Below are 17,256 nucleotides of genomic sequence, written 5' to 3' on the forward strand. Positions count from 1 at the left end.
GAATCTGGCCAGTTCTTCATTTGGCTGGTAAAAGCCAATGAGCAGAATTTCCTTCATATTGGGCACCTGGAAATTGAGAGGCGTAAAGATCTCCATTATCTGTGCATCATGTTTTCTTTTTAGCATCAGAAGAGGAGGATTAACTCAAAACCATAACCCTGTGTAAACAGTAGAAGGGTCTCTGTAGATCCCAGCACTACCCACCTTGGCACATGCTTCAATGTGATGCTGGAGCATCGGCACACCAGCTACTGGAAACAGTGGTTTGGGGACCTCAAATGACAGCGGTCTGAAGCGCGTGCCTGCATGTGACAGACAGGGGTGTATTACTGTTAGTATATTACTGTTAGTGTATTACTGTGAGTGTATTACTGCTAGTGTATTACTGCTAGTGTATTACTGCTAGTGTATTACTGTGAGTGTATTACTGTTAGTGTACTACTGTTAGTGTACTACTGTTAGTGTATTACTGGTTAGTGTATTACTCTTAGTGTATTACTGTTAGAAGGCTAAATCCACCCGTCTGGACGTGGAGAGAAGGAGGTTAGGGTGTGTTAGGAGGTGCTCTCATAAGTAATTCTCTTCTCTTAATGGTGTCTGGCTCGAGTAGTTAACTACTGTTGTACTGCTAAATGACTGTAATGTAATGTAATGTAATGTTGTGGTCTAGAGAAGATATTCCTCAGAGACATTGTTTTAATTAAATAATGAATAGTAGCATTGTTTGTAACAAGTGTTAATCTTTGTTGTTTACATTCAACAACTGGAGCTATGTAGTTAACTTCACTATTTCAAAGAGTGTCCTAGTATTTGTGGTGCTGTGCTGCCACGTCCACTAATCCAACCAGCTGTCAACAGACCAGTTAGGTGACTCTACCAGGCTAGCATGCTAAGACCAGACCAGTTAGGTGACTCTACCAGGCTAGCATGCTAAGACCAGACCAGTTAGGTGACTCTACCAGGCTAGCATGCTAAGACCAGACCAGTTAGGTGACTCTACCAGGCTAGCAGGCTAAGCTAGCTCTAGTTAGCTAACACATGACCTGGCTTAAAACATGCCCATATTGTGAACATGTCTTTCTTATGATGAATCTGTGAACCAGACACGTGTTCTCACCTTTCTGAGGGCCTCCGATGAGGATCACAGTCTTCAGCATGTTCAGTACAGGTCCGTCAGCTTCAGCTCAGTGGTTCATAACAACCCTAATGACAACACTGGCCACTTCCGGGTTTAGATTCTGGATATGACGTCACTGACTAGTAGGTAGTCTCGCGATGCCAGACTTTCGTGATCTCCGCGTTCAGGTTTGTCCAATACCTGCGGGAATAGTTCCATCGTGCGTGTTTTATCGCACATTTCCTCAATTCTACTTATATTAATCGCACTAGATTTAGGATGTACTTGATCGGGTCTGGGCTATATGTCAGGTCAACTTCCATAAAGAGTATGGAATGCCAAGAGGGAACGCTTAGGTGAATTTTTGTCACCAGCCTGAAGAGGGCGCTCACGTAGCGTTTCCGCCATTATGGACTGACATCTGCTGCTGAATTCACCAGTCAGGTCAACATGAAGACTACAAATCAGATTGGAACCAGGCCAGGTCCACCTGGTTTATGTGCGAGGCTGGCTTGTTTATGTTCAGGACTGGTAGGATGGAAGCTAGTCATGCCACTGAAATAGCTGTGAATTGAAATGACATGAAATAATGTCTGATAAATTAATTGTGACTGAACATGTTTTGTTTGCTAGTAGGTGGTATTAATTCTGTTCACAACAACGTGATGGGCAGCCAGGTGAAATAGCTCCAGGGGACCTGGTCCCAGGCGAGTTGAACAGCTGTCCACCCAGAGACGGGATCTCTCGCTGCGGCATGAAGTTCACGGCTAACCCACCAAGCTCCAAACAGAATGAATACCACCTACTAGCAAACAAAACATGTTCAGTCACAATTATACTGTTAAAACTAAGATGCCTGGATAAAAAAATATCTTTTCCAACGGATATATTTGACGAAAGTAGATTAATAAGCAAGCCGCTTTTCATTGCTAACTGAGAGCGGGGAGAGCCATGAACGCAATCTGTTCGTGGACTACAAGAACGTGTCATTGATACCTTTGACTGCGCATGTCAAAGGTATAAGTGACACGTTTTTTCAAAGATGGCGTGGTTCAATAGGGCTTCACTTTAGATTTGGAATCCTGGGGGCCTGGTGTTCTGGGACCACTGCCTCTTGTGGTGGCAACATAGAACTGCAGGTCAACAACACGATGGAGGGAAGGAGGGGGGGAGGGAGGGACAACCAGACATTTGCCATCTTTGGTGGGTCACCATGGTCACCACACACAAAAAACGATAACAGTGTTGTGCAATAAATTGTCCAGACTATACTAGCTAATGTTAGCTGCTCACAAAAGATCCTGATGGGTAATTGTTCCTTTAATTTGTTCACAAAAGTGTAGAAATTGAAGTTGACTAGACCTGTCAGTACTAGCTACAGGATCCACTGTAATAGGCCTACTGTAGTTCTGGCAAGAAGTAGTACATTGGCTTTTCTTACGTTAAATGCAATCATTGTTAGTCGCTTTGGATAAAAAGCATCTGCTAAATGACTGTAGGTTAATGTAATGCCTTCATCATGTCACTCCTCCATACCAAGCCAGATAGGTGTTGTCACCATAAACCTGCTGTGTACCACTGATGCAGACAAGGAAGGACTGTCTGGTTCATCTAGCGGACTGGAAGCATTGCCCACTATGTGTTTGGTAAACAGGTTCTTGAGGAAAGAAACAAAGCTTTCATAGACTAAACTAATTTTAGAAAGAAGTGCTGCTCACAATCAGTAGCTGAGATATCTAATCTAATCCTGTTGTTCTTTCTAGTCCTGAACACAGGAAACAAGGGAACATTCAGGTGGGTCATTTAGCCTGTAGGCCCTGTTCTGGCTGTGTCAATGTTTATTTGACTGTTATGCTGTTCTAATCCAACTGTATTCAATGTGTACATGCTGCAACTATGCAACTTCAGTTTTAATGTAGCATGCTTTTCAAATGATATAGTCTACCTCTCTCGTTATGTAACAAATTATAGACCTACTCACCAAGAGGATGAATACATGTTCACCACAAGAAACGGTGTTCTTACTGATTCTTCACACCAGTAGCATTCAGCATGTCTGGATAAGACGTTAACATGTTTGCCCTTCGTCAACCTTAGGTTCTCGTGTTACATCCATGCTTGTATAATATACAACGGGCCAATGCAACATTGAACAGGAAAATACATCACACATATTTTACCAGGTGACATGGTGGCAGGGTGGCAGGCTTTCTAATATGCTCATTAAAATGTTGCCTGAAGTAAATGATCTCTGTGTTTTGTCAACCATATCTTTCAGAGGTTAACTGCAACATACAGTCCATATCAAACAGGTGGAATATCGTTATCTCTGTGCTGGAAACTCTGATCCAAGTCCCACTGGAGAAGACGCTGAACAAGCTAACATTCATCCTCAAAGAAGGAGATTATGTGAGCTGCAACTACTGTAGCATGAACCTGGTGCCTCCTACTCTATGCTCATCCCCCTATAATCATCCCCCCTCCTACTCTATGCTCATCCCCCTACGCTCATCCCCCTATAATCATCCCCTCTCCTACTCTATGCTCATCCCCCCTCCTACTCTATGCTCATCCCCCTATAATCATCCCCTCTCCTACTCTATGCTCATCCCCCCTCCTACTCTATGCTCATCCCCTCCTACTCTATGCTCATCCCCTCCTACTCTATGTTCATCCCCTCCTACTCTATGCTCATCCCCCCTCCTACTCTATGCTCATCCCCTCCTACTCTATGCTCATCCCCTCCTACTCTATGCTCATCCCCCCTCCTACTCTATGCTCATCCCCCCTCCTACTCTATGCTCATCCCCTCCTACTCTATGCTCATCCCCTCCTACTCTATGCTCATCCCCCCTCCTACTCTATGCTCATCCCCTCCTACTCTATGCTCATCCCCCCTCCTACTCTATGCTCATCCCCTCCTACTCTATGCTCATCCCCCCTGCTACTCTATGCTCATCCCCTCCTACTCTATGCTCATCCCCCCTGCTACTCTATGCTCATCCCCTCCTACTCTATGCTCATCCCCCCTGCTACTCTATGCTCATCCCCTCCTACTCTATGCTCATCCCCTCCTACTCTATGCTCATCCCCCCTCCTACTCTATGCTCATCCCCCTATAATCATCCCCCCTCCTACTCTATGCTCATCCCCCCTCCTACTCTATGCTCATCCCCCCTCCTACTCTATGCTCATCCCCCCTCCTACTCTATGCTCATCCCCCTATGCTCATCCCCCCTCCTACTCTATGCTCATCCCCTCCTACTCTATGCTCATCCCCTCCTACTCTATGCTCATTCCCCTCCTACTCTATGCTCATTCCCTCCTACTCTATGCTCATCCCCTCCTACTCTATGCTCATCCCCCCTCCTACTCTATGCTCATCCCCTCCTACTCTATGCTCATCCCCCCTCCTACTCTATGCTCATCCCCCCTCCTACTCTATGCTCATCCCCCCTCCTACTCTATGCTCATCCCCTCCTACTCTATGCTCATCCCCCCTCCTACTCTATGCTCATCCCCTCCTACTCTATGCTCATCCCCCCTCAGTGAATGAATCTGATGTGCGTACAGCTCCATACATAACACAACATTGGGGTATTTTGCAGGAGATATGGTAATGCATCAAATCTTTATTGAATTAAAACATTTTATTTGACAATGCATATAAATGAACCAATTTGTTAGGTAAATTGTTCACAATTTTGGTTACAAAAGGAAATCAACCCTCAAGCCAACAGCCACATAAAAATAATAATTACATATTCATTTCTAAGAATGGCAAATTTTGGCTATTTTATGTGCAAAACAGAATTGCAAAAGTCTACATTATAATTTCATTTCACATTTAACAAAGTAAAGTTAAAGATAAATGGGTCAAATCCAAGATGGGGTCACATGTGCCCGTCACTGTAGTAGCATCAGTATGGTTCTGGAAAACTACATCGTATACTTGAGATTAGCTTGAGATTCATATAAATCCTGTAACACTAAAAATAGAATGTATGTTTTTGAATATCAATCTATAAGCTGCTCTGCTACAAAGTCATGTCATATGGAAAAGACAGTGGTTTTCACTAGCTGCTAACCTACAGTAGTACCTCCCCAATCACGGGTCACAAGTGGACATAGATGTGGACCTTTTCGAAAAAATTCCGATCCAAACGATATTAATAATGTATTTTCATTGGCAAGAAAGAGAAGTCTCTTGGGTCCTGCTCCTTATCATGGTACCATATTCCACAGCACTACAGTGTAAAAGTCCTCAACTATCTGAAATGTCAATATTTTAAATTGAGCTTATTACAGTTTACAGTGAAGAGACTGTCTATACAATATCTTGTTTACCAGAAGTAAAAGTTGAGTGGTGACTTCAAGCATCAATTTTCACATTCAATCAGGGAAATCAATTATAGATCCACATTTCTGGAGGTCAAAAGTCCCGCCAAGGTCACCACTGCAAAATAATGGAATGCAAGCAAACAACTTACACATGTTTTTTGTTCTGTACCTGTGTTCTAGTGATCATAAGAGATCCCTCAAATAAAACCTCTTCTCATTTCGCTTCAATCCCCCCCGCCGCCGATTCTAAGGTTCCTCCAGGCCTCCTACCTGCAGCTGGGTTCCCCTCTCCCTTGTAAACATCTTTCTGGGTTCTATCTCCCCTTGTAAACATCTTTCTGGGTTCTATCTGGCCTTGTAAACATCTTTGCGCCGGCGCAGCTCGCCCAGGACCCGGGCCCTGAACTGGGTCCAGTCCTCGTCCTGGTTCTGCTGGACCCCCAGGGCCTGGTGGAGATCCGCAGAGTGGATACGCAGGAACGGATTGTACCCCTTCTCCTCACCAATGGTGGAGGGACTCTGGAAAAACAGGAATATATTCACAATAAAGAGACACCAGCGATCAGCTCATCTCACCATGTAAAGGGCTGCTGCTTTAGAGTAATCTATAGACTCTCTTCTTAGAATAGACTGATTAGGTCTGAAAAGTGTATTACATGCTCTTATCTAGAACACACAGTCTCACTTCAAAACCCAATGAGATCCCTGCTTATGGTTGTGTAGATATATATATATATATGTATATATATACTCTAGGCCAGTGGTTCTTAACCTGGGTTCGATCGAACCCCAGGGGTTCGGTGAGTCAGTCTCAGGGGTTCGGCGGAGGTCAAGACACACACCCGACTCATATGATTCGTGATGACACGCCCCGCTTGGCCATCATTGGCAACAGCAGAAGTCACACTGATTTGCAGTAAATATTCATTATTATGTTTTTGTGTGAAAATCATGTTTTGATGGTTTTGTTCTTTGAACACAGTGATGTTGATGCACGGTTCATTTTGTGCACCAGTAAAATATATACCTATGTTTTGAATTTGAAAAAATCATATTTTATTGTTCCAATTAAGAAGGGTTCGGTGAATGCGCATATGAAACTGGTGGGGTTCAGTACCTCCAACAAGGTTAAGAACCACTGGTCTAGGCTATAGGTCTCAGAGCTACATGGTTTTATAGTACTTGATATGCATGGTTTCTATTCTATTCTGCCAACCTATGTCCTGTAGAGCTCTGATAGGCCTGTGTTCCTGTGCCCTGCTGAGAGCGGGTTCCTAGAGGAGGGTCTGTTCTCACAGTGGGTTCCTAGAGGAGGGTCTGTTCTCACCGTGGGTTCCTAGAGGAGGGTCTGTTCTCACCGTGGGTTCCTAGAGGAGGGTCTGTTCTCACCGTGGGTTCCTAGAGGAGGGTCTGTTCTCACCGTGCTCAGCTTCTGAGCGGGTTCTAGAGGAGGGTCTGTTCTCACCGTGGGTTCCTAGAGGAGGGTCTGTTCTCCCCGTGCTCAGTTTCTGAGCGGGTTCTAGAGGAGGGTCTGTTCTGAGCGGGTTCTAGAGGAGGGTCTGTTCTGAGCGGGTTCTAGAGGAGGGTCTGTTCTCACCGTGCTCATCTTCTGGGCGCGCTGCTGGACCACCTGCTGGTACTTGTTCTCCCTGGCCGTGTTGCGCGGCTCCAGCTCAGCAGCAAACAGCAGGTTGTCCTCCGCATACTCGTGACCTGGGAGAGTACACACACACACACACACACACACACACACACACACACACACACACACACACACACACACACACACACACACACACACACACACACACACACTGTGTGAGTAGTGCCAATGTTTACTGTATGTAGACCACAGGAAAAATAAATGTTCATACTGTACCAGGCCATAGGAGCGTGTCATCGCTTAAGGACCCAACCGTGTCCAGAGATGACAACATTGTTGAAGCGACGCCTTCAAACATTCTCCCTAAACACAGTGGGCTTCATGTCAATGACATTCAAGTAACACACAGGTAATGATGTATAACACTACTGAAGCGCAGGGCAAAACACAAGCATTATTATTCATCGACAAGGAGCATCTCTGAACACTGCAACACAAAGCAGTGTATTTAAATACTGTAAAACATGCACAATGATTTTCCTTCAGCGCTAGATTATGCTCTTAGTCACTTGTTTTAGAAATACCAGCTCAGTGGCCTTGCGGTTAGAGTGTCCGCCCTGAGACTGGGAGGTTGTGAGTTCGATCCCCGGCCGAGTCATACCAAAGACTTTAAAAATGGTAATGCAGCTGGATTGAAAGGTAGGCTAATGCTCTGGCTCCGCCCCTCTGAAAGGTAGGCTAATGCACTGGCTCCGCCCCTCTGACCAGGTTTTATGTCGCTTGACTTCAAACTAGTGTCTGTCTAGCGTGAGACAATGACATGACAATTTTAAACAAGTGTTATGTGCAGTAACTACAACCAGGAGTGTGTAGAAAGTGTCCTCACCACATCCACAGAGGAAGACCAGGTCCCCAGAGAAGAGGCTGGGGGGGGCTCCGAAGGCCCGCCCATCCAGGAGGTAGATCATGTGACCCACGGTGTGTCCAGGGGTGAACAGAGCCTGGAAGGTCATCCGACCCACGGTTACAGTGTCTTTGTCTGTGAGAGGGCTGGAAACAGATGGGTTCTTGTGTGATGGGTTCTTGAGTGATGGGTTCTTGTGTGATGGGTTCTTGAGTGATGGGTTCTTGAGTGATGGGTTCTTGTGTGATGTAATGTGCTCATAAGATTTGCCCTGTTGGCGCTCGATGTCGATGTGTTTTTGTATGGATTGGGGACAGCAAGCTGATTCTTGATCTATGCCAAAGCGTCGACTTCACCTTGAAATGCCTTCTCATCTTACTCTCAACATTCTATTGTAGCTCTTTATTATATTTCATTATGCTTCTATTGTCCTATTGTGTTGTCTACTGTGTTTTTTGTATTGATTGACACGGAAAGCACTTTGGTCAACTCTTGTTGTCTTAAATGTGCTCTATAAATAAAGTTGGATTGGATTGGATATTGTGCCAGTGATATGTGTCACAGAATTGGTATGATCAATGATCTCTCCCTCCTCCACACTCCTCCATGACCCCGTAACAGAACACAGCACAGACCCAGACATTTTACACTCAATGTTTCCCCACATAATAACCGAGCCGGGGGCTGAACACACAGCAGAGAGATGGCATCACCACTACACACAGCTCTGGTGTGGACTTACTGAGTGAGGCCAGGAATGTTATCAGTGGCGTTCCCATAGACCCGACAAGCGCTGTGGAGTCTCTTCAGGCCCTTGTTCCCCCCACTGTGGTCCCTGGGAAGAGAGGCACAATAGAACAGCAGCTGTGAGATTGTTTTTACACTCGTTCAATGTAATGGATCATCTCTACTATAACAATAAAAAGCTCAACATTTTTTGAGGTTCACAACAGGTCACAAAAATGCACAGCGTTCTCGTCAAAGCCAGTGGATATACAGAGTGTGTTCTCACCAGTGCTTGTGTGTGCAGAGTGTGTTCTCACCAGTGCTTGTGTGTGCAGAGTGTGTTCTCACCAGTGCTTGTGTGTGCAGAGTGTGTTCTCACCAGTGCTTGTGTGTGCAGAGGATGGCTTCTAGCATCACCCCCTCCTCCTCCAGGAATGTCTAGAGGTAACAAGGCACGTCTACAACTGCTCATTAACTGGCTTCACCTGCATCACGTGGCTGAGGACAACATCCCAGCCCACTACAACAGTAACAGATGGATTTAAAAAAGAAAAAAAAAAAAAACACCAACAGGAGTTGTTGTTGAAGTTAGTGCTTGTTCTCTTAATACATCCATATATATTATGTAGGCACTCATCATGCAGCACACTGAACAGTTCTTAAAACCCGGGCCTGAACATCCATCACTAACATGCCCACTAACAAGCCCACCCTATTCTGTGCCGATTGGTGATTACTGAGTAGCCAACTACAGGCGGTGCTGAGAATAGTAGTGAATAGAAGTGAATAGAGTCAGGTTAGTTCTATCAGGTCACCCACCTGGACTCTCTGGGGGTCTGCAGGGTCCACTACCGCTGCCACGCTGGAGGCAGTGTCGATTATAAGGTAGCTGTAGTTGTCAGACAGAACTGAGATGGGTATTATCCGAATACCTGTGACAAAAGACAAGAGGTGGGCACTTTGGTGACATATTAGGAATGAGGCCAGGAATGTTATCAGTGGCGTTCCCATAGACCCGACAAGAGCTATTATTATACTATTATTGTATTATATTATATCGCACTGTATTTTAGATTGTGATTCTTGCACTTTGCCTTCAGCACTAGATGATGCTCTTAGTCACTTGTTTTAGAGAGAAGATGCACTTGTGAGTTCTGGCAAGTAGTAGTACATTGGCTTTTCCTACGTTAAATGCAATTATTGTTAGTCGCTTTGGATAAAAGCGTCTGCTAAATGACTGTAATGTAATGTAATATTAAGAAAGCGTCTGTTTAAACGCCAGAGCGGTTTTGAATATAGTGTAAAGTTACCATTAAAGTCCACGGGTTGTCCTGTAGAATGGCCAGTAGGGAACTGCTGGCGAGCCTTCCTCATTTGCCTCTTGTAGTACAGGTTTCCCAGCTTGGTCCTCGTGTATAACGTGTACCTAAACACAAACCACCTTGTTTACTGGTCCTTGTGTATAACGTGTACCTAAACACAAACCACCTTGTTTACTGGTCCTTGTGTATAACGTGTACCTAAACACAAACCACCTTGTTTACTTTAACCGGTTATACTGTATAGTAACTGCATGGTGCCCAGCAGCTGGCTGGTCAGATAAGGTCAGCTTGTCGATCTGTCTGGCTGAGACCCGTGGAAGTGCAGCTAAATGCTGTCTAGCATGAAAACAAAACATACAATTGTTCATTCTGGCTCCAAACCCCACTCACGCGATCCGGAACAGAGGTTTCTCCGTCCGAGCCATGATCTTCCTGAAGGACTGAGACTGAGTCCAGCTGAACCTGAACCCAACACACAAACATAACAGAGAGCACAATGATGCGACCAGGGGGACCGACCAGCCTATTAATACATCCATGCCGACCAGTCCGGAAGCGCCATGACTGCCTAGGTGCACCCGGGGTGACGCAATTTTCATCACATTTATTTCATCACACTCCTAAAAGACCTGTCTGTTATCCAAACCAAATGAAATGTAGGCTACTAACGTTACACCGAAATTAATAAGTAATCTTTAAATTGCATTCGCAGACTTCATACCTTAATATCACCTTAATATCCTTATACACGTCACAGTCATGAAAACGTCTCACGTGAGAGTAGAAGGTCGTTTTCCTGCCCTCGAGCGCCCCCTACTGGGTAACAGGGGTGTAACATCTAAATCAGAAATTCTAACTTTAATCTCAGAAATTCTGACTTTAATCTCAGAAGTTATTTCTGACTTTTTTCTCAGAAATTCTAACTTTAAACTCAGAAGCTTAAAAAAATAATAAACTCAGTTGTGGGCCCTAATGCTCTTCCGTATTGAGACAACATTGGACAGGGTGAGGGTGCAGTGACTGCAAATACAGACAGCAAAGAGCGAGTAGCCTACTAAATGATATTGCAAAAAAAGGATACGCTAAGAAAAGAACAATTACAAAAAGTGAATATGCCGATCGTAGTGTGTACGTGTGAGTGTGTGTGTGTGCGGTGCGTCCTATATGCAGTAGCCCCATACCTCCATGCAGTAGCCCCATACCTCCATGCAGTAGCCCAGCCTACATCGTGAGTGCAGCACGCACAGCACAGTCTACAGTAGCTGCCTCCTGAGTCCAGGTCAATGTTGCCACCTTGCCATCTGATTCAGGCCAAATTCAAATTTCGAAAGGAACTCATTCTGACTTGAAATACCACAACAGAACCTATCTCCGTGTGTAGCAGTTAAATGTAGCCTAAAATGCAGAATTTGGACTGATATTGAAAGCCTGGCTGGAGGAAACTACGGAGGGCTGTTAGGTTTCCCTCCGACAACCGAGATGCCTGGACCAGGATCTGATTACAACCAGGACACTAGGACATGTCTAGAACAGGATCTGATTACAACCAGGACATGTCTAGGACCGGTGGGTCAGTGGGTCTGTTCCACCTCTTGAAGGAGCCGTCCAGCATTTAGAATCTGACTCACAGGATCGAGGGGGTCACACGGAGGTTTTATTATCCTTGCCCAGGAGGCATCTGAATAAATAAGGTAAGTCGGCCTGAAGCCCTAATGGATCATGACTATGCTGTAAATGTGGGAGGCGAGTTGCCTTCGAAGTGCGTGAGTCAGACAGATCCTCGTCGGGAGGGAGGCCGAGGGGAGGTAGGTCTAGGGGAGGGAGGTCTAGGGGAGGTAGGTCTAGGGGAGGGAGGCCTAGGGGAGGTAGGTCTAGGGGAGGGAGGCCTAGGGGAGGTAGGCCTAGGGGAGGGAGGTCTAGGGGAGGGAGGCCTAGGGGAGGTAGGCCTAGGGGAGGGAGGCCTAGGGGAGGGAGGTCTAGGGGAGGGAGGTCTAGGGGAGGGAGGCCTAGGGGAGGTAGGCCTAGGGGAGGGAGGCCTAGGGGAGGGAGGTCTAGGGGAGGGAGGTCTAGGGGAGGGAGGCCTAGGGGAGGTAGGCCTAGGGGAGGTAGGTCTAGGGGAGGGAGGCCTAGGGGAGGGAGGTCTAGGGGAGGGAGGCCTAGGGGAGGTAGGCCTAGGGGAGGTAGGTCTAGGGGAGGTAGGTCTAGGGGAGGTAGGTCTAGGGGAGGTAGGTCTAGGGGAGGTAGGTCTAGGGGAGGTAGGTCTAGGGGAGGTAGGTCTAGGGGAGGGAGGCCGAGGCCTTCATGCTTGGATGATTTGCATCTGACATGTATTTAGGATGTATCAGTGTCGGTTGTGTGGCTGAATGAACAGGTTCATTACGTTTACGCAGAGCCACAGGTGCCATGAATTGAGGAAGTGAGAAACACTGTTGTATAATTCATTGAATTCTATCTTGAGAGTAAGTTATAGAATCATCAGGCTTTTATTAACTTGTCATTTCACTCTCGCCCAACTCTTAAGGTCCCATATTCCATATAATCATGGCAAAAGTGGATTCACCCCCCAGCTATGAGGACGCCCTGCACAGACCCACGTATGAGAACCACCCACAGCACCCCGACGGGCTCCCTGGGTATAGTGGGCCCCCACCCCAACCACCCGCCTACAGCCCAGGTCATGACCCTTATCCTGGCCAGGCGTCCACGCAGCACGCAGCCGGGGGACCCACCTTCAGCTCAGGTCCCGGGGGACCCACCTTCAGCTCAGGTCCCGGGGGACCCACCTTCAGCTCAGGTCCCGGGGAACCTTCTCTCTTCATGACTAAACACTGTGAACATCTGCTGTATAGTTTTCCTCTTGATGCTCCTCCGTTCCTCACCCAGGATCCAGCATCCTCTCTCTCTCTCTCTCTCTCTCTCTCTCTCTCTCTCTCTCTCTCTCTCTCTCTCTCTCTCTCTCTCAGTTCCATCCTCTCTCTCTCCCTCAGTTCCATCCTCTCTCTCCCTCAGTTCCATCCTCTCTCTCTCTCTCTCTCTCTCTCTCTCTCTCTCTCTCTCTCTCCCTCAGTTCCATCCTCTCTCTCTCCCTCAGTTCCATCCTCTCTCTCTCTCTCTCTCTCTCTCTCTCTCTCTCTCTCTCTCTCTCCCTCAGTTCCATCCTCTCTCTCTCCCTCAGTTCCATCCTCTCTCTCTCTCTCTCTCTCGCTCTCTCTCTCTCTCTCTCAGTTCCATGCTCTCTCTCTCAGTTCCATCCTCTCTCTCTCTCTCTCAGTTCCATCCTCTCTCTCTCTCTCTCAGTTCCATCCTCTCTCTCTCTCTCTCTCTCTCTCTCTCTCTCTCTCTCTCTCAGTTCCATCCTCTCTCTCTCTCAGTTCCATCCTCTCTCTCTCTCTCTCTCTCTCTCTCTCTCTCTCTCTCTCAGTTCCATCCTCTCTCTCTCTCTCTCTCTCCCTCAGTTCCATCCTCTCTCTCTCTCCCTCAGTTCCATCCTCTCTCTCTCTCTCTCAGTTCCATCCTCTCTCTCTCTCTCTCTCTCTCTCTCTCTCTCTCTCTCTCAGTTCCATCCTCTCTCTCTCTCTCTCTCTCTCTCTCTCTCTCAGTTCCATGCTCTCTCTCTCTCTCTCTCTCTCTCTCTCTCTCTCTCTCTCTCTCTCTCTCTCTCTCAGTTCCATGCTCTCTCTCTCTCAGTTTGATGAATAACATCTCTGTCTATGCTTGTGTTTTGTGTTGCAGGCGACATGGATGAGTTTGCATACTCTACCGAGTGGGAGAGCACCGCTGTTCGACACGGATTCATCAGAAAAGTATGTGGTGAAAATGAGATGCTTGAAATATGTTTTTATTTCCATTTCCAGTGTTCAATGTTCAGTTGTTCAATTGTGACTCCAAAATAACTGAGATAACGTTTTTGTTTGGACAGGTGTACTTGATTCTGACTGCACAGCTGACCGTCACTGTCACAGTTGTTGCTGTATTTACATTTGTGTAAGTGTCACAAAATGTTTTACTATATATAGTAAAGCATAGATATATATATATCTTTGCTTTACATTTCAAGCCAGTATGTGGGTTCCTAGTGTTCAGATTGAGGTATTGGTGAAGTACAAACATTCGGCACATGAATGTTGTTTTTCTTCTACTTTGTGACAGAGACCCAGTGCGTTTGTTCGTTCTCAGATACCCATGCGTTTACTGGACATCACTGTGAGTTATTCAAATAGGAAGCTGTCGTTCTTTTATGCTGTACTGCCCTATTATGTATATATACCATGACTCATTTTTATACCCTTCCTTTGTGATGAGACATTTTCTAATCTTTCTACAGAGCTGTTTATTTAGTGACTTACTTAATCCTCATCTGCTGCAAGGGGCCACGGTCAGTTTAGTTCCACCCTTGATGTTAACAGAACCCCCATAGTGCTCAACTTCAGAGAATGATCATTTCCTAACATATTCTGCTTCTAGGAGACGCTTTCCATGGAACCTAATACTTCTGGGAGTTTTTGTAAGTAATGTTTTCAAGTTTCAAAGCTTTTCTAAGAGTACAGGATGTAACTATGTTTGAAAAATTACCTTTCTGCTCTCAGTGTCCTGGTCAAATTATTACTTAATCATGTTTATCAGTCTGGAAACACATAACTACATTACATGTGGGTAAGATGCTCTTCATTCACTGGTTGATGTCTCATCTTTTAGACCTTGGCCTTGTCCTACGTGACTGGAACAATATCCAGGTTTGACTTGGTTTTAAATGTTCAAATTCATGACAAAGAATATGTTTTTGCAGCAGCCTACTAACTCCCTTGTGTCTTTATTGCAGTTACTATGAGACCAAAGCAGTGTTTCTGGCCATTGGAATAACGGCTATAGTGTGTATCGCTGTCACCATCTTCTGCTTTCAGACGACGGTAGATATCCCTCAAACCCTGTCTCTCTCTCGGGGGGCAGACTACGGTAGATATCCCTCAAACCCTGTCTCTCTCTGGGGGCAGACGACGGTAGATATCCCTCAAACCCTGTCTCTCTCTCTGGGGGCAGACGACGGTAGATATCCCTCTGTCCCTGTCTCTCTCTCGGGGCCGGTGGCCTCTGGAGCTGCCAGCGCACGTCTTTGTTGACTGTGTAAAATAACTCCTTTGTCTAGGATTACAATGGAGAACTGTTTAAAATATTCATGACATTTATGGTCAGATCTGATGCAAGTCTCTCTTATGAAGCTTTATTATCTAATGTTTGTAAAGAAACAACAGGATATTCCATGGTTTGTTTGTGAATAACAGACATAGGCAGCGGTAGCCTGTGTTATTTTATTTGTTGCCCATCTCAGATTGTTGTAGCCTATTTGTGCCGAGCGTTCTTTAACATTGAGTTTCATCTCACCTGAATGTTTTATGAAAAATTATAATAATCTAACCTGTGATTTTGTTTGGTCCGTTTGATGCCAGGTGGATTTCACCTCCTTCGGGGGGCTCTTCTGCATCCTGGCTGTGGTTGTCATGGTTACTGGGATCATCACAGCTATTGTGCTCTCTTTCAAATATGTACGTCCCTCTCTGCTGTATTATACTATAATAGCCCCATGTGATCTAATAATACTCTGTTGGCTTATACTTTATATTCATACATTCCTTTTATATTGCAACAAAGAGCACTCATTCACTCTGAACAGTAGAGGGCTTCTATAGAGGAGCAGGTTGAACAGTAGAGGGCAGTAGAGGGCAGTAGAGGGCTTCTATAGAGGAGCAGGCTGAACAGTAGAGGGCAGTAGAGGGCTTCTATAGAGGAGCAGGCTGAACAGTAGAGGGCTTCTGTAGAGGAGCAGGTTGAACAGTAGAGGGCAGTAGAGGGCAGTAGAGGGCTTCTATAGAGGAGCAGGCTGAACAGTAGAGGGCAGTAGAGGGCTTCTATAGAGGAGCAGGCTGAACAGTAGAGGGCTTCTGTAGAGGAGCAGGTTGAACAGTAGAGGGCAGTAGAGGGCAGTAGAGGGCAGTAGAGGAGCAGGCTGAACACCAGAGGGCTTCTGTAGTTTCACAGACAGAGTTCAGTCTGACCGCTTCTCCCCGTTCATGTGAACAGATCCCCTGGCTGCACATGCTCTTCGCCGCCATCGGGGCGATCGTTTACACGCTGGTGAGTTCATGGTCCTATCGTTTACACGCTGGTGAGTTTGTTTACACGCTGGTGAGTTTGTTTACACGCTGGTGAGTTTGTTTACACGCTGGTGAGTTTGTTTACACGCTGGTGAGTTTGTTTACACGCACGCTTGTTTACACCCTGGCGTCTTGGTACCGGCAGAGATCCAAGCAGCTGGAGGAGTCGGTGTTCCTCACATGCTTTTGAACGTCTGCTATGAAAGTGACATTTATTTTCCTTGTTTTTTTTTATCTTTAGTTTTTAGCGTACAACACCCAGCTTCTGATTGGGAATCGAGAGCTGTCCCTCAGTCCAGAGGAGTACGTGTTTGGAGCCCTCGCTCTCTACGTGGACATCGTCCAGATCTTCCTCTTCGTCCTACAGATAGGGGGGGCCGCCACAGACTGACCCGTTAGGACACCACAGACTGACCTGTTAGGACAGGGCCGCCACAGACTGACCTGTTAGGACAGGGCCACCACAGACTGACCCGTTAGGACACCACAGACTGACCCGTTAGGACAGGGCCACCACAGACTGACCCGTTAGGACACCACAGACTGACCTGTTAGGACAGGGCCACCACAGACTGACCTGTTAGGACAGGGCCACCACAGACTGACCTGTTAGGACACCACAGACTGACCTGTTAGGACACCACAGACTGACCTGTTAGGACAGGGCCACCACAGACTGACCCGTTAGGACAGGGTCACCACAGACTGACCTGTTAGGACAGGGCCACCACAGACTGACCTGTTAGGACAGGGCCGCCACAGACTGACCCGTTAGGACAGGGCCACCACAGACTGACCTGACCCGTTAGGACAGGGCCACCACAGACTGACCCGTTAGGACAGGGCCGCCACAGACTGACCCGTTAGGACAGGGCCACCACAGACTGACCTGACCCGTTAGGACAGGGCCACCACAGACTGACCTGTTAGGACAGGGCCACCACAGACTGACCTGTTAGGACAGGGCCACCACAGACTGACCTGTTAGGACAGGGTCACCACAGACTGACCTGTTAGGACAGGGTCACCACAGACTGACCTGTTAGGACAGGGTCACCACAGACTGACCTGTTAGGACAGGGTCACCACAGACT

The 17,256-nt window shown here is 46.6% G+C and overlaps 3 protein-coding genes across 4 annotated transcripts in view; 1 reads left to right on the forward strand and 2 right to left on the reverse strand.

The window, feature by feature from the left end:
- The window catches only part of gmppaa (GDP-mannose pyrophosphorylase Aa), an 8,586-nt gene extending 7,381 nt beyond the window's left edge, over nucleotides 1-1,205 (reverse strand). For both annotated transcript variants that reach the window (XM_084443717.1, XM_084443716.1), the window contains exons 1-3: nucleotides 1,118-1,205; nucleotides 205-302; nucleotides 1-66 (exon numbers count right to left, since the gene is read on the reverse strand). The exon at nucleotides 1-66 is cut by the window's left edge and continues 38 nt beyond it. In XM_084443717.1, the coding sequence (XP_084299843.1) occupies nucleotides 1-66; nucleotides 205-302; nucleotides 1,118-1,157 (204 nt within the window). In that variant the 5' untranslated portion in view covers nucleotides 1,158-1,205. The remainder of the gene's footprint in view (nucleotides 67-204; nucleotides 303-1,117) is intronic.
- A 3,532-nt stretch (nucleotides 1,206-4,737) lies between these two features.
- Nucleotides 4,738-10,524, reverse strand: pnkd (PNKD metallo-beta-lactamase domain containing). Its single transcript, XM_084443142.1, has 9 exons — nucleotides 10,404-10,524; nucleotides 10,002-10,117; nucleotides 9,511-9,623; nucleotides 9,071-9,129; nucleotides 8,708-8,800; nucleotides 7,948-8,111; nucleotides 7,338-7,424; nucleotides 7,056-7,171; nucleotides 4,738-5,977 (listed from the first exon to the last, which is right to left on the reverse strand). The coding sequence occupies exons 1-9, from the start codon at nucleotides 10,436-10,438 to the stop codon at nucleotides 5,804-5,806; spliced, it is 957 nt and encodes a 318-aa protein (XP_084299268.1). The 5' UTR covers nucleotides 10,439-10,524; the 3' UTR covers nucleotides 4,738-5,803.
- Nucleotides 10,525-12,554: 2,030 nt separating this feature from the next.
- On the forward strand, nucleotides 12,555-16,553 carry LOC311312984 (protein lifeguard 3-like; the record flags this gene model as incomplete). Its single annotated transcript, XM_084442991.1, has 11 exons — nucleotides 12,555-12,807; nucleotides 13,746-13,816; nucleotides 13,933-13,997; nucleotides 14,163-14,216; nucleotides 14,338-14,388; nucleotides 14,478-14,517; nucleotides 14,709-14,746; nucleotides 14,833-14,920; nucleotides 15,458-15,553; nucleotides 16,089-16,142; nucleotides 16,404-16,553. The coding sequence occupies 11 exons, from the start codon at nucleotides 12,555-12,557 to the stop codon at nucleotides 16,551-16,553; spliced, it is 960 nt and encodes a 319-aa protein (XP_084299117.1).
- Nucleotides 16,554-17,256: the final 703 nt, after the last annotated feature.

The sequence above is a fragment of the Borostomias antarcticus genome, assembly GCF_949987555.1.
Source record: "Borostomias antarcticus genome assembly, chromosome: 9".
In the NCBI taxonomy this organism is placed as follows: Eukaryota; Metazoa; Chordata; class Actinopteri; order Stomiiformes; family Stomiidae; genus Borostomias; species Borostomias antarcticus.